Here is a 21,695-nt window from a genome sequence, read left to right as displayed (position 1 = left end):
TATTATAATATTATCATGCCCTAACAGGCAATCTATAGAATATTTTTATAACTATTACAAAGTTTACTAACAATATTATATTCTTAGCAGCTATCCGGAAATCTTCAAAAAAAAAAATGTATATATATACTCAATTTTCTGAATGCCTGTCTAACGATAAAAAGAAAATTTATTCTTGAAATTCGGCTATTCAAAATGGAGTGTCCAAAAATTAATGATACTTTTATAAATCACTAGTACCCAATCCAGCCGGTTAAAAAAAACAATCATTTAAGCTTGAAGCTTGCTCAATTATGAACTTATGAGGTCTCAGTTCATTTTTAATTTTGCTAAAACCACTTTGTTTTTACTGATAAAGACACTACTTTGTATTTAATCAGGGTGACCCCTCCAACAAATAGTGGTGGGACTCCTTACATGCTAGTGTGATAGATATTACAAAGGGATTATTATGTCAAATGGTGTCACTGAAAAATTTTCTATTTTGATGAGAGAGCTAAATGTATTGATAATATCATATACAAATCACTCACGTTTGCACATAGGAATAACAGAATCCCAAGTACCAATTCTATCATCATCCGGGTCAACGCACAATATTGTGTTTTGGCCATTAGAATCTAAGTAAAGTCCGGGATCACAAGTCAAAGTGCATGAAGATCCGAGATAATTGGAATTTGTGCAGCTGGCTTGTAGTGCAGATATATCATCAAGTTTCGGACACTCAACAGCTTTAATTAAAAAACAATTCATATGAACTGGTGCGATTAGAAATCAATGTAATAAACATCATTGAGTTATACAGCATATTGGAAAATTAAATATTAAATATGTTTATAGTCAGACAAGAAATTGAAATATCCACTCTGTACACAAGTACAAGATTGGCTAAAGATTTTAAATCCAAATTATAAGACTCCAAACAACTAAATACTTCTGTTTAAAGAAAGTTAAATTGTCCTTTGCTTTTGGTAAGTTTAGCTTCCTAGTCTAAATTTCACCTGATATACCGCAGCGACAATAATACCAAGTCAAACAAATATCAGTATACAAATATACATCATGATTATTGATGTTATTATAATTACAAAGAAAAATTTCCCTGTTCCATGACATTTAGGTTGGATGCAAAAATTGAAGCAAACCTTGACAACCAGGAAAGGATCCTGGAGACCAATCCCCAACTCCATCATTATTATGATCCAGACATGTTACCTCATCGATGTCTGCATTCAATAAACCGGTTTTACACGTAAAAAAACATCGTGAATTATAATAAACTGAGTTTGAACAGAATATCTCAACATCAGGATTATCTACCGTGATTTGTTCACAAAAAATATCTGTAAAAAAATCGATCAATATTAAGTATATATTTATTTCAATTAAATTTTTATGAAAAATGTTGCTTAGTATCACATATTCAAGTAGTAAGCTGAACAACTAGTTTAAAAGTGAGAAATGATAGTTGGCTTCAATGTCTGGCGTTCGGTTCAATACAAATAATTTTTTTTCTTACAACATTTTTATTCAAATTCATATTATTACCAAATATACATACTTTTTGCGTTTTGATAGGTTACGCATTGAATTCGGGAAATTCAAAATGTGACATCATATCATGGCATCACAAAATTTTAAATGCCCCCTCAACCTACTCCTGCATTCGCCACTGGACAGGCACGTTACATATTGAAAGTGTTTACATTTAGTGTGTATACATTTACAAACAAATAGTATAGTCATAAAAAGACGCTGAAAAGTGCACAAAAAGTCACAGTTTGACATTTAAGCACTAATGCGTGTTCCTTACGGCAGGGCTACTCAACTGGCGGACAGCAGTCCGATTCCGGACCTTTCGAGTATTTGATTCGGACCGCACCTAATTCTTCATTTTGGATCATTAGCCCCACTTTACAAGTTTAATTTTAAAAAATGACTTTGTTGATATTGTTATAATGATATGGTTTCGAATATATATGAAAAGAACTGTAACACCATAATAAACAATCTTGATTAGCTAATAATCATTAGCCGGTCAAGGAAGTGCGCGTTTATTATTAAGGATGCTGAAATATAATTTCTGGAAACACCGGACCCAAATAATTTTGAAGTTTCGTATGCGAATCTTCAGTAAAAATAGTTGAGTTGCCCTGCCTTACAGTAGAATCATACTCATCGAACTAATTTACCCACCGAAGCACCGGCACGGCGGTGTGGCGCATCGTGCTAAGCGTTAGGAATACGCTCGCCACCGCATCTCTGATTACCCTTTGTGAGTTCGCAGGTTCGAATCCCATGCGGGGATGATCATGTGCGTGAGGATTGCTGGACTCCTCGCCGCCGTAGGGTGGTTCACGTAACTGCTGGTCGGTTACGGCTTCCTTCACCATCAAGCCCATGCTTCCGAAAAAAAATAACTGGCTAACTGATCCCATACCCGACCTGGACTGGTAACCGGACGAGAGGACGTGGTTCGCCATATGATTAAGCCATCTTATCGCCTTTCCTCTCCTCCAAGATAAATATGTGAATCCTATCTTATTTAGTGCCAAAAGGTAGTATTAATCACTCTGAACAACCCATTAACTTGAGCATTGCAATAACCTGTGAACATGGTGTACTGTACTTGTGAGTTAACAGAGATAACTGCTTTGTTGTCTAGACCAGGGGTTCTCAAACTTTTTGTGTTGCGGAGCCCTTGAAAAAGTTGACTATTATTCACGGAGCCCCAAAATAAATGTTAAAATTGTTACTTTCCGAATAATATACCTGAGTAAGTCAAAAGTACTGTACTTATTTTAAATGCTTAACCTCTTTTAATAGGGTTAATACAAGTCATAAATGAATCTAAATGTAAAAGATGAATTATATATACTAAAGCTGTAAACTTGATACTTGACAAATATATATTAATAAATTAGGGGTCGGATCTTTTACCTTTAGATATTTTTGAAAGACTTAAAAGGCCGCTAATAACGTACTCGATTGCATTTTGTTACGATCGCCGATTGTTTTCGTCAGCATGGTGGTGTTTATTCTCCCTAAATCAAAAATTTTCCTCGACATATACATGTATGATGTATTGTTCCACAATGACGACGAGTATTGCTTTTTTGTTCTCGTGGGGAATTATGAGTTCAATGTGAAAAACATGTTACCATATTATAGTCACCGGAGACGAAATGCTAAAAATAATAAATAATAAAAGGTAAATCCGCAACTCAAATTTCTTGATTGAAAAGCGGCATACTGAAATATTAAAACTAAAACTTAAAATGGGAGATAACACTATAAGTTTTGTTTCAGCAGACTCACGTCAGATTAAAAACACGTTCATAGACATTGTGAATCAAAAATTTGGTGTTATGTTGGGTTTTCTTTGGTTATTCGTCGTAGTAACTGCGAAACCGAAACACAGTCAATTGTGCGCGCAATGTACCTATTTTTCCATTCTGAAACTACCGACGGAGCCGCCAGGGCTCCGAGAGAGAAACCTAGGGGCTCCGTGAGCTATCCGATTACTTTTTAAAATAATGACTAGTTTTGTAACTGTTCAAAGAAACAATAACAGCTTTGATAAAATTTGACAACATTATAGCTTCGAAATATGGCAAAGAGGCGGAATCGAAAAATGACATTATTTATAAGCTGGAGCGCAGCCAGGATTCTCAAGAGGTGGGGATTTGAATCGGAAATTTCCGCGCAACATTCTTTGCGAATATAAAAACGGATAACGAGATTTCTGTTGCGTAAAATATTCAATGTATGGCCGATGCGAGCATTTAAAGTGTCTCGTCGTAATAATTCAATTGTACTCATAGTTACTCAAGTTTCATTCGCGATTACTATTAGGATTACTAAAATGAAGGAATGCTACTCTAAAATAACATAAAATACGTGATATACTGCCACCTATGAATAAATTGGAGTCGTATTTTTGCGATCTTGGAATTTGTCAAACTTGATTTGTTCTTTTGCACTCGAGATTATTATTAAGCAAGATATCGCCGTTAAAAAAATCACAAGATCTGGGCAAAATACGATTGAAATTTATTTTAATGCATGCGGCTCCGTCGGTAGTTTCAGAATAAAAAAAAGATAAATCGCGCACACAATTGACTGTGTTTCGATTTCTCAGTTACTGTACTACGAATAACCAAAGAAAACCTAACATTACACCAAATTTTGTGATTTACAATGCCTATAAAAGCGTTTTTAATCTGACGTGAGTCTGCTAAAACCAAACTTATAGTGTGATCTTTTATTTTGAAATTTAATATTTTGGAATGCCGTTTTTCAATCAAGAAATTTGAGTTGCGGATTTACCTCTTTATTATTAATTATTATTTTTAGCATTTCGTCGCCGATGACTATATACGGTAACATGTTTTTCACATTGAACTCATAATTCCCACGAGAACAAAAAAGCAATCATCGTCGTCATTGTGGAACAATACGTGTATAAGCTGAAGATAATTTTTGATTTAGGGAGAATAAACACTGGCGTAAAGATGTTTAACATGCCATGCTGACGAAAACTATCGGTGATTGTAACAAAATGCAATCGCGCACGTTATTAGCAGCCTTTTAGTTTTAAGTCTTCCGAAAATGTCAAAAGGGAAAAGATTCGACCCCTAGTTTATTAATATGTTTGTCAAGTGTCAAATTTACAGCTTTAGTAAGAGTATATATAATTTATCTTTGAAATTTTGATTTATTTATGACTTGCATTAACCCCATTAAAGAGAGGTTTAGCGTTTAAATTAAGTTAAGTTTTTTTTAACTAACTCAGGAATATTTATCGGAAAGCTACAATTTTAACATTTCTTTTGGGGCTCCGCGAATAATGGTCAACCTTTTCAGGGGCTCCGCAACACCAAAAGTTTGAGAACCCCTGGTCTAGACCAGTGGTCGGCAACCACCGGGCCGCGGCCCATCGCCAGTCCGCGGAAAGGTTACTACACGTCCGCAGAGAGGTGACACAGAAACGGACAAGGCCCTAATGAAACCTCTACAATCTAACCACATACTCCACGACTAAAAAAAGCACCAAACCAGACAAACACAACGCAGTTCAGCAGCATGTCTGACTTCACAACCAATTCACATGTCATTATGTCGCATTGACGCTGGGTCAATTGTTCTCACATCAGTCGGAATAAGACCTCCCGAACAAAATGATTCTCGCTAGGAACGTGACTAGTGACTACTCCACTACTTGCTCATAGCTGACCTGTCATGACTAGTCAGTGCTAATTCTATACTTCAGAAATCAGGATAATCATAAAGTTGAAACATCGGGTAAAAAATTAGTTATGGCAAAACAAACAATAATATAATCAAATGTTCAATCAAACATCAATCAATACCCAGACTAGAGACAGAAAGTTTTCAAGCATTGTTACCTATCCCAACATCTTATTAATGTGAGGCCTGGTTTTCAATATTGATAACTACAAAAACAAAATATCCAAGTAGGCTGGATGTAAAAACACGTTACATGTGTCGGTGTCGACCATATCTCAAATATTGGAACAGTTAATGACCAGCAAATAAATACAGATCTCGCATTAAATAGCATCCCTTTCGTTTTTCAGTATATTGTCAACATAAGTTTCCTAACGCGTATAATTTATTGTATAAAAGGTGGTCCGCCAAAATTTTCGTCAGGCTTTACCGGTCCGTCACTTAAAAAAGGTTGCCAACCACTGGTCTAGACTGAAAAACCCAAAGGCCATATATCACTTTATCTAGTAGTGGTCAAGAATTGTTATCAGTGCACGAGCCACATTATGATTGACACTGACTTTTATATTAAAATCAGGATAAATGAAAGTACGAAGTCTAATAACAGCCGTTAGACGTCGAATACTTTATAAAATATATCAATCCAAAGATAATGATGAAGGTTGAAAACTTCATACTATCACAATATCGAGAATACTGCCAATTTGAAATATAGACGTATCAATATTTCAAATATATTGATATCATCAATTTTACAGCACAACGTATCAGAATCAGCAAAAAGGTGATATCGGATTATTCCTAAAGTATATCACAAAAATTCATCTTGATGTGCAAGAATTTCGGTCAGAGCTTACCAACACATGGATAATATTCCACTTTTACCACGCCAGCATCAGGAGGAATGTAACTTTTCAAAAAATCAGTGATACATGTCGCTTTAATTTTGTCACCCTTGGGCACAGCATGTGTTCCAACTGGACAATGATAATGGCACACCGTTCCCACTATAGGTTTACCATCACTTCTTGGATATGTACATGATTCCATCACACCAAATTTACTTTCATCCATCATTGCAATGTAATCACAGGTCCTGTCTGGAAAATAAGAAAAAAAGAGGAATTTATGAGAGAGGATTAGTAGACCCCCTGCCGTCTTATAGAGGTTCGCATGACCAGCTCACAGCTTCAAGTTCATGCATCTGAAACAAATACCTAGCTAACTAATCCCATACTCAACATAAACTGGTAACAGGACCAGGGGCCGTAGTATAACATATAATTAAGTGTTGTCGACTTTCATCTCCCCCCTTGGGTTAAATATGAAAATCCTATCCTAAAAAAATTCAATATTTTTCGAAATTGGGAACATTTAAGTATATGAGCATTGTTACATCGTGATAGGATTCAGGGATCACACAAAAAGAATCATTTACAAACATTAGAACTATTTTGCCAGCGCTACTCAAAACTTTCCGTGCCACGGCATATATATAGTCTACGTCATATGCCACAAACATATCTATACATTATTAAAAAAAACGTCCCAAAAAAGATTGGAGAAATTCGAGTTCAGATATTTGCAGCGTTTTTTCTCTCTCTCTTGTTACAAATGTGGGAAGGCGTGAGTGACATAGTCAATAACTCACCTAATTTAACTATACTGCATTGGAAGTTGCTGCTATCATTTATTAAAATATCAACCTATATAGCATGGCAAAAATTGTGTTGAGACCAATTGACGTCATCGCACTTGGTTTCAACTTTTACCGATGAAATGAAGGAAGGATTTGAGAGATCAACTATCAAACATGGCCAATTTTCAAATCGTGAAACCGCATTAGTTTTACTCAATAAACTGAAGAAATCCATCCACATGCTGTTTTACACCCGGTTTGGACATAAAAAAAAGTTAGATAATTTACATATCGACGGCATGCTACAATTGAATGTAGATAATACGTCATTGTCGGATATATCAAAATCAAAAATCAACACTTTTATTACAATTAGTTTTCATTCATTCTTTCACTTAGGCTCTACAACAGTGTTTCCCAACCTTTTTTGGTCGCAGGCTATTTTCTCACCAGGGAAAACCTTTGCAGACTCAACGTGGGTTAATTGTAAAACCGAACTCTATGTGAAGAAGAAATAACATCGAAAACAACAGAATTTTAACACAGTCAGTTTATTATCCACATTTACAAATTTCAATGGTAACCCTAGTGAAGGTATTCATTCCATCATTGAGACATCGAGAACTGCTCGTTCTGACAAACTCTGATATTACGATATGTGATCACTGGCGACGATTCTCTGAGGAAAATTATAGGAAGGAATTTGCAGCTAAAATTTTCAAATAAATTCATTATGATTATTATCTTGCATGTCGGTTTTGATAGATCGCTTCGTAAAATTCAAAAATTAACAATATCTTTATGGCTGGCTCCTGAATTCGCTGTCTTGATGAAACGATGATACTCACACGACATTGGTGCATAATTAATCATTTAAATTTGGAGAAATGGAGATACAAGAAAGAAATATCGTATTTCAGGCAAATAAGTCTACCTGGTAAATAAGACGAGGCCCATTTTTAAGCCTGAAAAAATGGGTTTTTTCATACAACCTGCCAAAACTGGCAGTAAAATCGCATCCAAATCTCAAATTTCCATGCAACGGCTTCTTAGCGGTTTCCGCGTTTGCGCATTCGTTGAAATAGCCCATATGACTTTTCTTGTAGCGTAATATACAACTACGGTAATTCAAACTGTCTTTCAATTTTAATCCAATTGTACTTGATGTAACATAGCAATACGCGGACATAATAATGTGAGATAAACTGCCTGATTATATTTAGTTTTGATACATAATTTTGCGCTCTGGGCAATTCTTTATCGCTGTTATAAAAATCCGTGGACATAAATATGTAAGATTATATGTTGTTTTGATTTGTATTTTTGCAAAGTAAAAACATACTGAGCTGTTGCTGCAACACTTATTCTGCTCCATCGCAATGCTCATTATTTTGAGGATATCACCATGAGAAAAAACCTTATCAAGTCAGAGTTTACCACAGAGTAGAGTTTATTTCAAAAATGAATTAAATATACTTTAAATTAAATATCATAGTTGTGGAACACAAAATGCTTTTGCGATTTGCAATGTCTAAGAATCATCTTTAATCTATCACAGGCTATCCTAAAATAAAATTTGAATGGTGTTTCTGTTTTATTTTTAGTAGTTGCCTCTTTTCAATGCCTCTTTTCAATCAAGAAAATTTGGTTCACATTTTCACTCCCTTATTTATCTTAGCATCTTGTCACACATGCTTATTTAATAACTCGTATATATGTAACAAGTGCCATTGTTTGAAAACAATAAAATAATTATTGTTGTCCTCGTGTGCGGCACAAAACATATGTTGAGGAAAAGTGATTTAAGGAGAATAATTGCTGAAATAAAAGATGTTTCACAAATAAAAGATTTTCACAAATTGCAATCCCACGTGTATCAGTAATAGCCGTTCACTTGTGATGCACCCCCCCCCCCCAAAAAATCAGGCCAAAAATTTGGGTCTAGAAAAGCGACTAATTCGCCAGAAAATACGGTAAATAAAAAAACAAAAATACTCATTTTTAATGAAAGCGAAAAATACGTGTAAAATTGCGTTGTGCAATCCAATCATTTGATTCAGCGTTATTGACGTGCCATGTCCAAGTCACATGTTACCAGGTATCTAATAGTTTGCTAAATGAATATTTTACCCAGCCCTGCTCTGTAATTATTAATAACTCGGTTAATTATAAGTGAATAAACTTGCCTTTAATGTCTTATTTAAATACTAATGCTAATCGTTACTTGGCTGCTACTTAGTCTGGTAAAAACATCCCCCAATGAATTTTGTGAAACCAAAAAGATTAGTGATCTAAGTGAAATAACTACTACATAACTTCCTAAAACAGAATTGCTCGTTGAGGACCCATTCAGAATTTACAAATTTGGAATGTCACATGACGGTTTTGTAGACGTCACTCTATAATCACTACTGTACAAAAAGTTCAGAAAGCAACGAATGCAATCAATTCCCTATGCAATAATAGTCTATATTGACACTTTCAGTACCCCAATTCGAAAGCATACGGTAAGTTACAAACACCAGTATGGGTGCATCAGCGGAAAATAGGTTGAACGTATTTAGTTTATTTTGTAATATATTTTTATAGTATATGGGAATAATCGGTCGTTAAGCCTGGCAATGCACTAGTTAAACACTCTTTAGAGTCTAAACCACGATACAACCTATTTTTGTATGATGATTCCAGCTTTTTTGTTTGAATTTAAGAGCATCTAAACCGGTGATTCTCAAACTAGGGTTTGAGAGCCGCATGCGGCTCTCAACAACCTTTCCTGCGGCTCTTGTTAATGCTTTAAAAAATAATTACTTTCAAAGAAAATTTTCCATTGAAAACTAATCATTGACTTGAAATTAAAATGCGGAAGTCTATTAGTTCGTCGAATGGATTCCCCCGTGTTCATTTGCGTAGCGTTGACTAATCTACAAGATGCAATACTGACGCAACAGTAAGCGTTTTCGCGTCCAATCGGACACTTTTCACTTGGAAAGATTTTAGAAATGGCTGTAATCATTGGCTTGCTTTAGTGGATTTTGTCGCATTTCCGAATATTATGCATAAATCAAATAACTCAATGAATATTTTAATTTCTAGAGCATTTTAATTTTGTTCCCGTAATCAAAAATAGTCCCGAAATATCTTGCGATCATCTCAATCAGCTACTGCACCTTGCATCCTCCACGATTACGACCCGCTTTGACAAACTTATTAGAAATCAAAGCCAAATTAAATAGCTGTTAGTCGAATCGAATAATTTAAATATATTTAACGAATATTCGGATAATGAATATTTTTTATACATACCAGGGATCCAGAACGTCGGAGGTCGATACTTCATTTGGAAATTAATAGAAACATTGAATAGTCGGCAATAAAGCGTTTTTTACTGGTTAATAGTTAATTTCATCATAATCGCTGATTGCCTTTGTCACCGCGATCGTTTCGGCGGCGATATTCCAAAGTTGGTGTTCTATATTCCCGTCCTTTCTCTTTTTTTTGCAAGAATAAGGGGTCGCCGGATATCGAAGTTACATATTTCTAGTATACCCTTGCGTTCACATCAGCAACAGCTGTTGAATACATTAAGGGCTGATTTCAAAACCTAATTAATTTTATTCTGAGTTTTATCCTCTGCCTTGGCTTTGATCTTCCTCGTCACCGATTGTTTACGGAATTTGCAAATTCAGCACTTCACTTAATGATTTTGATTATTTCATGCCTTAATAAGGCTTAATTATTACTGCCCATATGCTTCAAAATTCAATAATTGTAATCATTTCGAAGATAATAGATGCAACAATTCGTGAACGAGTTAGTGTGCATTGTTACAACGAAATTATCGATTGAATTTATGTTCTACTCTTTGCTCAACGGTCATGTATGGTCAGGTAAAATGTTTACATATTCGAAACATTACTTGGCCAGGGATGGAAGGGATCACTGAAGAGGTAATACAAAGTGCTTTAAATAAAGTAGGCTATGACATTTCTTATCTGGTTACAACTTAATGAGTGTTTTTCATACAAGTAACTCATACCAGCTTTTGGAAAAACTTTTGGTCATTTTTAAATCTATGCTATTTATATAACTAGAGTTTTCTAACAGCGAAAAGTCATTTTAACATTTCATTGTGATCAACTTTATGTTCGGTGATGCAAGAAATGGCTAATGACATGTCACCAAGCATGCGGAGTTTAAAATCTGAGAAATTTATTTTAAATACTTAATCTAGTTTGGCGTTTCTACATTTACGGAACGGTCGCCGGTCGGTACATTTTTTGATAATATGGAATTGAAACAATACGTTAGGATCAAATATAAGCATATAACCACACAACGCAATGACGACTTTTCAAATTTGTCGTTTTTTTTTCTGATAGCGAGCGCCGTTGGGAAATCTTGCACAATTCACGATTGAGTTGGAGACGTGCGAGTTCGGTGTCCAAGCAGAGCGGTGCAGGCCTGTGGTACCTGATATTCGAATAGTAAAATGCAATTCGAATATTTTATTATTCGAATATTTTGTCCAGCCCTAGTTGTTACGTGTGTCGTGTTGTTAAGATGATTTGGTATTTTGAATACGCTCTTAATGATTGTTGCTATTTTACCTTGCGTTGTTTGTGTGCGACTCTTGAGAGCTTTGACGTTTGAAATGCGGCTCTGAGACTGAAAAAGTTTAAGAACCACTGATCTAGACCATATGAAATTTGGTGAAATATGAAGTTCGGTTATACTTCTCAGTTGAAGGTCGCAATTCTACCAAATAATATTGCCAAAAACAATTATTATTCTGCTGAGTGAGTTTTTATTAGTTAATCCACTTACGCTTGATGTATCTATGTGACCGAAAAGCAACGTCATTTTTAGGTTCCCCCTCACCCCATTTCCATTCAAAAAAATATATATGAGAGAAGGTCTCTTGTTTTCATCATGGTACAGATCGGTATAAATTAAAAAACTGACCACGGCACGGAAAGTGTTAACAAATATGAAATTTTAGAACAAGTGATTTTTTATTAATGCTCAGAAACATAATGAACCCAACAAAATACTAAACGACTGCTACTGATTTGTGTTAAAGTATTTGGGTAATAATTAAAAATGTCATACATACCATTGCAATTTGGCATCATTGAATGCTTAAATCCTTCACCTTTCCAATATCCGTTTAATCCATATTCATCCATAGCACCCCCATGTGGTTCACAAAATATTAATCTTGGACCAAAAACATATCGATCCTCAGTGCAAATCAGTTGACAAGCATTTTCATTATCAGCCAGGCAATAAAATGATTCTTCTTCGCGATTCAGTGGATCATAGAGTGGAGCACAATCAAGAGTTTTTCCTTAATTAAAATAGGACATTTTACTTTAGTTAGAAGTTTCTAAATATCAGTATTGCAAAACTTAAAGCGACAAATAAACGTACAAATACCTGTCACACAGCCTCAAAGCAATATCATAAAACTAAAAAACACCATCACATATAAAAAAAAAATAATTTATACATGTCTATTTTTCTTGTGTGAATACATCCAAGGAAAGACAATTATAATTTTCCAAAAGGCCGCAATGGTATCAGAGAACAATAAGTTAATAGATTTATTTTCAAGATCTGTTTCATTTCAATAAACTATAAAAAGATGCGCAACAGCATGTGTAATACATGGTTTTCAAACCATGCCAACCCCACACTTTGGTAGATAGCCGTAAATTCTAAGTAACCTCCCCTAATTATAATTACATGTGTTTACATGCTCACAAAAAAGTCTCAACTTAGTAAGGGTATTCAATCGATTCAAAGTTGAAAGTAATGGTAAAATTTACAAATCTTTTTCATCACTCCCGCTGTCAAAAGATGCACATTGTTTAATAATATTGTTATTGTCGACAGTTGTGGAGAGATTGAATGAGGCAAACAAAATGCATTTCATTACAACAATTTACTGATATTGCTGAACGAATTACAAATATTATGAATAGGTCATGCAAAATGTATTTAATAAATAGAACATGTTTTATGAATAAAGCAACTATCGCTTGTCGCTTTAAGATTTAACTGATAATCACACCCACACCCAACTGCAATAGCCAGATACCTTAGTTCGGTAACTAAACTGTCATGGCTGTATGCATGTATCTGTATGTATGCAGTATAAATTTTTAAACAAAGTGTGAATATGAATTTAATGAAAATCATAAGTTAAGGTGACTATGTATTTTACTACATTATCTTTGATTACTGCATATTTGCAGATTGCAACAATATTGTACAAGCAATGACATCAAAATCATCACTCAATTCCAGTAAAAAAGATGTATTTCGCCCAGTCGTAATTTATAGCTCAAAGCATAATGTGATATTATACATCATGCTGTATTTTAATTTTTTCACCAAATGAAACCAATACTGCTATGTTTTATTGTGTTGCGATCTTAACAAAAAATGCCATAAAATATTAACCCTAATTAATGAAATTTTTGAGTTAATGAAGGACCCTTGATTGTGTCTAGCAGTATAGCTATGCTGTACTAATAACTTTTCATTTGCTCAATCCTGATTATACCAAGGAAATGACATGAATTTTTAGCTCATCAAGTCAAAAATAAATGTAAAGAGTATAACTCCAAAGTAAACAATCTATCTGGCACTACTAATTATGTCTAAGAGAATGACATTCAGATTTTCAATTGTATCCATATACTTACTGACACAAGTTGGTGCATCAGGCCACCATTCAGAATCTAAAGTATATTGATAATGCTTATTCAAACACAACAGCGGTTTTCTGTGAGTAACATTGTAATTCTGATCACACAACACTGTGCATGAAGTGTTGAATTTATAAATTCCATTGTATTCGTCAACTTCTTTGTCACATTCTAGGATTTGTGAACGAGGCATAAGACGAGGTGAAGATGTACAATCATTAGCTGTAAAACAAGCATAAAGAATTTTATAAACTTATCAAATTAAAAGTGGGTTGGAGACATTTGTAAAAGAACATTTAACTCACGTTTACATTGTTGAACCCATGCTTTCCAATATCCTACATTAGGGATCTGTTTCCGAGTTGGATTTTCATGCTTAGTGCATACAATAGTATTGATACCTGCGGTAGTTGAACATGGATAATTGCAAACAGTGTGTAGAAAATATCCTAATTCTTCATCTTTAGGAGGGTCACATTTCGAAGGCATACGAATTCCGTACAGATATGGAGTGCTTTTACAGGTTACAACTGAAAAATAAATTAGATTTAAATAATATTAAGAATAAACCATAGATAACTTGATCTTTCATTAGCATTCCATATCACAAGTAAAGCAAATATTCTCTAATAGAATAAATTATAGTTACTGGTATATAACATTTTTAACGAATATAGCTTATTTTAAAATAGGACAGAAAAGTTTTATATTAATATTTCTATATATCTACTTAATCTATGAAAACTATATATATAAAAGCTTGTCCCGAGTAAGAAAGATGAACGAAGCTGGGGGATCGAAGCCTAGAGCCATAGAGCTGTGTTTTGTTAGATCTGGCCCAGAGCTAGAGGCAAGTTAAGCATATTAAATATAACTGGGGCCAAGCTACCAGAAATTTTAATGGCACGAGTTCCTAATCATCTAATTATTTATTCACATTTATAATTTTCTAATACTTACATTTCAAACATTAATTGAAACGTTAAAGTTAATTTCAATATTAAACAAACATATCAAATATCCCAGACTAAACAGTCTCAATCAATCGCTTTCCTATTTCTGGTTAGTATGATAAAAGCAAGATTTTTGTAAGGCTTACATCCCTACACTAACATAAATGGTGGATTGGTGGCATTTTTAGATTTTGTCCACCTCATTGACAGTTTTTAAAGCCTTGTATTATGTAGCTGATCCACATTTATCACTTACTACCTGGAAGCTGATGTTGAAATACTACTTGCCTAAAAGCCTTGATGCAATCTCTTCACCATTCAGAATGAGAAAGAATTTTTCATAATTTTCCTGGGTGAGGTGAGGTTAATCAATAAGATATACAATTTATCAGTATACCACAATCTCTCGCCTGGTTACAGATCCAGGCCAGGTGGGAGAATGACTATGAGAAGAACTAACCAGTTATTAGTCCAGTGGAGACTACACAATCCTTTAGCTAGCATCTATACTTCATTAAAAGCAGACAACCCACACAAAGTAATTACCAATATAATTTAAAGTATGTCCCGATAGCATAAGCAAGGTTAATTATGTGTTCCTTTGAACAGAAATTGACTGAATTAATAGTTCAGAGCTAGAATAAAACATAAAGGCTGTAATACAAATTTCAAATTCAAACCACTATATTAACATAATTTTAGACTCACATCCACATTTCCCCAAACCACCATTCCATGTGGTGATAAGTTTTTGTGCATTCTGGTCCCACATCATCCAACACTGTATATGACGATATTCTCGAATTGCAGTAATCATACGATTATTTATACAATGATATCTACAGATTGTTCCATATCCTGCATCACCATTCTTGTTTTCACAAGTTATTTGCCAATTTCCAATTTGCTTAACATAGCTCGGAAACAAGGAATAATGCGGTTGACAAGTCATTGGGGGTGTTATACCACCAGCTGAAAAAGTAAAAATATTACTGCAACTTACAAATTGTGACAATTGCTTTTAAACGTTTCCACCTAAATTTGAAATTATTCTTAAGCATGTAAAAGATTTGTGGACAATATTTGATATACAGATCTTAATGCAACTTTGCTTATCTCTTGGGCATGAGGTTTGATGCCAAGATTCATTCATGCTTTAATAACTATTTAATTACGCCCACAATTGGACTTTGAAACATTTCTAGGGGCATAAATAAATAAACATTCAATTTATCCAGAAATTTTTAGACATTTGGCTGGTTATGCATCTATATCTGTATATTGATTATGTTGAGAACGGTTTTATTCTCAATAATAAATAAGTATAACTGAGGACTGCTTCATTCATGTGTAATCCGCCATTTATATTGAGATAATACTACTAAATCTACTCACACCCTCGCAGGGTGTAAATCAAAAAAGTCATCATCTGACAGATGGTGGCTGAGTGTTTTTAAAGGACAGCATGACAAATACTGTTTAAGATTTACCATAGAAATTTATGTAAAATTAAAAAAAAACATCATCATCATTAAATATTGGTGATACAATTTACAAACTTTTTGCTGTATTTTCGCGACAAATAACATTACAACTCCGAAAAATTATCATTATATACCGCCAGCAACAGCTTGTTTCCTGTTCACAAAACTTTATGATTAAAATAGGATAGGATTTACATATTTATCCCGGGGGAGAGGGAAGCCGATAAGACGGCTTATCCATATGGCGAACCACGGCCTCTCGTCCGGTTACCATTCCAAGTCGGGTATGGGATTAGTTTTACTGTATTGTTTGTTTTCGGAAGCATGGACTTGGTGGTGGAGGAAGCCGTAACCGACCAGCGGTTACGTGAACCACCCAATATTACGTTTTTTAGGGATTCACAATGCAAGTAAAAGTGTTCGAATTTATAAATGCAAATTTACGCGCAGGAGTTGATATTTTTTACGCACCCTGAGAGAAATTGTCCAAAAAACATCTCCGTTCCGACCGTCGGCAGGTGTGGACGTGTCTGCTTGAAAGACTAGAGAATTCTACGCGCTGTGTGTTTTGGTATTTGTATCGCGTAATATCAACAAGAGCAAAGCCCATCCACCAGAATTGAAGAAGTTCATGAATAAAAGTTTGGATTTAAAGTTAATGGTGGACGATCTGTTACGGGTATATTGCGAGGTTTCGATCTTTTTAAGAAACTGGTTGTGGATGATGGAACGGAGTGCAGAAAAGATTGGACCACTGCATCTGTTGGAATGGTGGTCGTTCATGGAAATTCGATATTGATGTTGGAAGCATTGGAACGGATACAATGATTTTAAATTGAACTAATCGAAAACGACAGAAGAACCCGATACCCCAATCCATGAAATCCATTGTGCATAGACTGCTATGGAACATTCATTACCAAGCTTGTTTTTTTAGTAACAATTTTTTGTCCCTGTGTTGTTTTTGCAAGGAAATTGATGAACTAGGCCTACAGCATCACCGTTTTGCGTCAGGGAGTGTTTTTTTTTATGTTCCATGTTTTTGTAGGAAAAGCACTGTTATGTTACACATACACGTCTCACATTTTAATTTCCATTTAAAAAGTAGAAGTTTATTGCATTCAATTATTTACTTCAATTTGCTGTTTTTTGTTAAATTGCTTTCAAAGTACTGCCCGATTGTAGATGGCGTTTTTCTGTGTTTGTTTTATTCTTTTTTGGTGGGCGGGCACGTAAGTTATGCCCGTCTCCCAGGTATCTCTGCATTTTGTTTTGTCTGTTTACTTTTTGTTTTATTTATGTCAGAGAACCAAAATAAATGATTGATTGAAAACTTTAAGCTCTTCGCCTTACCTCTAATAATTGGACACGTAGTGGACATAGCGATCGTTTTATTATTATGTTCTTGTTCTTTGACACGTTTTTAAATTGCTTTGAAATTTTCAGTAGTTGAAGATGGAATTTTTTTCTAGAAGGCTATTACTTTTATTTTTTTATTTATTTTTATTTTATTTATTTATCATAAATTTTGTATGAATTCTATTAAATTTGATATTTCGTCCAAAATTTCTCTGTATTTTTATCCATGAGAACACGGATTTTAGTCCACGTGAAGACTGGCTGTACGTTTTGATTCTGCAAAATTCCTGCTACTGAAAATCTAGAATTTTCTTGATGGTACCGGTAGCATCAAAGGTACAGGTAAGGACTGATTCGCTCTCGTCTCTTTGGGCCTATATTTAAGCGTTGCTCTCTTGTTAATAAAATCATCATAAAATAACATTTAATAACGGATTGCCAAAATGGTTCAATCGGGAGATGGATCGCGCAATATATACCCTAAAGTTTGTAAACAGACTCTTTCAATTATTGGTATTTTTATAAGCTCGGGTATGGTTTTAATGTGGTTGTTCAGGCCATCTTTATGTCGATAAGCTATAATTTCCGCCAAATTTCCTTCTTGCATCAATTTTTCATTCTCACTGGGGTTGGAAAAGCAATAACCGTAATTGCGTGAAAATAATCGCTTTCCTCATCAACTACTGGATTAATTGCTTTGAAATTATGATGGTTACGGATTGTATTTTTCGCTAGAAGGTTATATCTGTTATCCACTTTAAAACTTTATGTGATTGGTATTTCGAGTTTTTTTAAGGTACCGGTACTGTAAAAAGTAAGGTAGACTACTGCTTCGCTTTGGTTTTTGTATCCATATATTTAAGCATCACTCTCCTGTTAATATTATCGGTGGATCCGATTTGAAAAACATATCTGCGTCCATGGAATCCCATGGGTTGTTGAGTTATAGTGGTAAAATTGTTTTATCGCCCAACACGATGTACGCTGATACACCTAGAATAATATAGGTATTATAAATTGGCAACTTGGCCCAAGAAGTCAGCAGTGATACCGAGTGGCGTGATCGCGCTCGGAATGTGTACTTTTGAACTCTGAATTTAGTGACAGCGTCCATGCCTTTCTGTGGTTTTAAAAATGTACGTTTGTTTGAGGATTTCTGATTGTTTCGCCACGCGATCATTCTTGGTGCTCCGAAGAGTGAAAGGTCGAACCTACATTGGTTTACGTGACGGAGAAAGTTTAATACATTGCTCTACACCCTATATATAAAACAATGATACCGCTAATGTATTAAAATATTTTCTTAAATCCAGAAAACGTTTCATTTAACGTTTAAATAAATGCTTTCGTAAATGTACTTATTTTATCGCAACTTCAGTTGGTTGGTATCAATGGAATGAAACAAAGGCCTTCGACTGCAACAAAGGCCCAGATACTGAATTCATTTTAAATAAAATAATCCATTACTAATCTTCTCATCAAATTTCGAATAAAATGACCATTTTACACCATAGCCTAATTTTTACCAATGTGTTGAAATAAATTAGAAAATAAGTATTGGTCGAAAAATGTGAAAATATTGGAGAATTTTTATTGCGATATGTTCCATTGGGCTTGTTTTAATTAAACCTGACAAGAGAAAATTCCGGAGCATAGAAAGAGTATAGAAACAATACGATTATATTGCGATCAAGTTGTGAAATGGATCGAACATTATTGCCAGCTGACGAGTTCCGAAACATTGTGTCAGAACAATTGTAGGATTGTTTATAGTTTTACCAAAAGCTTTTATTGACACTAAATAAATAAATAAATAAAATGTTGTCACAAAAAAACGGAAAAATTAAGTCAAAAACGAGAATATACATTTTTTTAAATTGCTCATATTTGAACTTGAAAAATATATAAAATGTGCAGTGTGTCACCTGTTCTTCTTTTTGTAACGTGATCGGTATTGTAGACGCCGACCCAGAAAGGTAACTTATTTGTTGAACTGAGTTGTTATTGAAAGTTTAGCGAGAAATTTACTAAATATCCGATGTTCGAATTTTTTTTTTATTGTTATATATCATAAGCACTTCGCAATGAATGCATTTCGTGCAGGACAAGTAATATTCACACTTTACATAAATATAAGTTAGTACATTTATCAGCAAATAAACAGCACAAATATGATTGCAAAATTATGCACCGTATCAGGGTTCCTTGTGTACAGTTGTATACAAGTGGTTACCATGGAGGCGACCTACGTCACAGAGGATAACTTTGGTCGGAAGGTAAGTACCGGTATCGTAATGCTGAGTGAAAATAGTTTAGTCGCATTCGGAATTACCGGTAACATACAGATTGATAGCACAATATTTACTCAATTGAAAAATGTAGGAACTACATAGGCTATGTTAAAGTACCGTATCGGGATAGGACTGTAGGGTGTGTATAACTATTGACTGAACTATTAGGATAAGGTTCACATATTCATCCCGGGGGAGAGGAAAGCCGATAAGACGGCTTAACCATATGGCGAACCACGGCCTCTCGTCCGTTACCATTCCATGTCGGGTATGGGATTAGTTAGTTACTTGTTTTCGGAAGCATGGACTTGATGGTGGAGGAAGCCGTAACCGACCAGCGGTTACGTGAACCACCCTACGGCCTCGAGGAGTCCAGCAATCCTCTCGCACATAACCATACCGTATGGGATTCGAACCTGCGAACCCACGTAGGGTAATTAGAGGTGCGGTGGCGAGCGTATTTCTAACGCTTATTGGACTAGCTACCTGTACATAGGCAGGTAATTACCGTACGGCAATACGATACCAAATCAATAAATTATGGATCGTTTAATATTTTTTATGATGTGCACTATTTAATTTTATACTATGTTTACAGCATTGACATAATAAAAATAAAAAACTGTTAAGTTCCACTTCTGGCTTACTTGAATAATTTAGGTCTAACGTCTGAACGTTACTGATGCAAGGATGTGGGCGACACACCAACAGCAACAATGGGAGCAATCGAACATGGAATATTCTTGTTTAAATGGTGCTAAAAACTGCTAAAATTGCAAATTTGTATTTTTCTCTAAATTTGAAACGAGGAGCTCCAGCAAATTGAAAGTAGTTTTCAGATACTGCTACTTTACTTACTCAAAACAATCACAAAACAGTCTATGATTATCAGTAGCCTATTTCATAACGTAAAATTTACTGACTAAAAAGTGGGCCTTCTGTTACCAGTGGCGTGCACAATATCCCTCGAGATTACAATGTTCAAAAAAGAGAAGATCCTTGATTTAGCACAGGGGAATTTGTTCCAATATTGAAACTTCATTAAGACCGTAAATTTCGAAACCAAGGATTTAGTGGCAGAAATCGCGATCAGCTATCAAGAAGCGTCGCTATACAAATACTGGTAAAAAAAATAAAGTGACGTTAGGAACATTTACTCACCTTCTACGGACGTGGAAATGTAAATCAGGAAAAAAAGTTTCCAAAAGATCAGACAGAACCTCCGATTGAAATAATGGAACTTGAATTGTTCCATATCGCGGTCAACGACAAGTCCATTAGTTGGACATTAGAATGTGCTATATCGCTTAAATCTCCAAGAAAATACTTCACCCTTAACGAAGAAAATAATTGGCACCGTGCGAATCTTTCTGACCGTTACTCTTCACAGGCAACCGAGGAAAGAAAGGCGGGAAATCTTACGAAGCACGTGCTAGCATAAGATCCCTGCTGATCAACAAATCACCATCGCTCATTTAGGCATAATCAGTGACATCACAATATATAATTTACGCTCATTGTTTTAACGCCGTGTACTGATCTGGAACAACTTGAATGTCAAAGCCACATACCACATCTTACACTTACTGGGGTTCTGTTTTCTGAGATAGACAGACACTGGTCGCCAAGATATACTAGCTGACGCGATACTTTATCATCTTGAAAAACGCTACCCCTACAGATTCCTATATATATATATGAATAACGTACTTTTTTGGTTAAAATAGATTAAATTTTTGGTTAAAATAGATTTAATGATGACACAAACTAAAACAGATAAATAATGTGATATTATGTGGATTTTTTCGTTGTAAACTTTGTCAAAGCTTTTGAAATCCCATGTAGTTTTAATATATATAATTTATAATTTAACACGGAGCAAAATTTTGAAAAATTGACTTTTTACGTGGTGGTGGTTTTATTGTGGTTGTTTTCGTAGAATATACATGCATAATTTATGATAATTGTAGGAAATATTCAATTGATATGAAACAGGCTGTCGTTTA

The 21,695-nt window shown here is 34.7% G+C and overlaps 1 protein-coding gene and 1 long non-coding RNA gene across 2 annotated transcripts; both read right to left on the bottom strand.

Moving 5' to 3' along the window:
• Nucleotides 1–587: 587 nt before the first annotated feature.
• Nucleotides 588–6,278, bottom strand: LOC144425648 (uncharacterized). Its single transcript, XR_013477575.1, has 3 exons — nucleotides 6,108–6,278; nucleotides 1,146–1,343; nucleotides 588–731 (listed from the first exon to the last, which is right to left on the bottom strand). It is a non-coding gene; the product is annotated as an uncharacterized LOC144425648 (long non-coding RNA).
• Nucleotides 6,279–11,492: 5,214 nt separating this feature from the next.
• On the bottom strand, nucleotides 11,493–21,071 carry LOC144425692 (E-selectin-like). The gene is made up of 6 exons (XM_078115206.1): nucleotides 20,851–21,071; nucleotides 15,264–15,527; nucleotides 13,908–14,132; nucleotides 13,600–13,824; nucleotides 12,003–12,236; nucleotides 11,493–11,554 (listed from the first exon to the last, which is right to left on the bottom strand). The coding sequence occupies exons 1-6, from the start codon at nucleotides 20,942–20,944 to the stop codon at nucleotides 11,493–11,495; spliced, it is 1,104 nt and encodes a 367-aa protein (XP_077971332.1). The 5' UTR covers nucleotides 20,945–21,071.
• Between the last annotated feature and the right edge of the window lie 624 nt (nucleotides 21,072–21,695).

This window comes from Styela clava, chromosome 8 (assembly GCF_964204865.1).
Source record: "Styela clava chromosome 8, kaStyClav1.hap1.2, whole genome shotgun sequence".
NCBI classification, from domain to species: Eukaryota; Metazoa; Chordata; class Ascidiacea; order Stolidobranchia; family Styelidae; genus Styela; species Styela clava.
The sequence above is the reverse complement of the archived record's forward strand: the minus strand, read 5'-3'. Positions and strand labels throughout refer to the sequence as shown.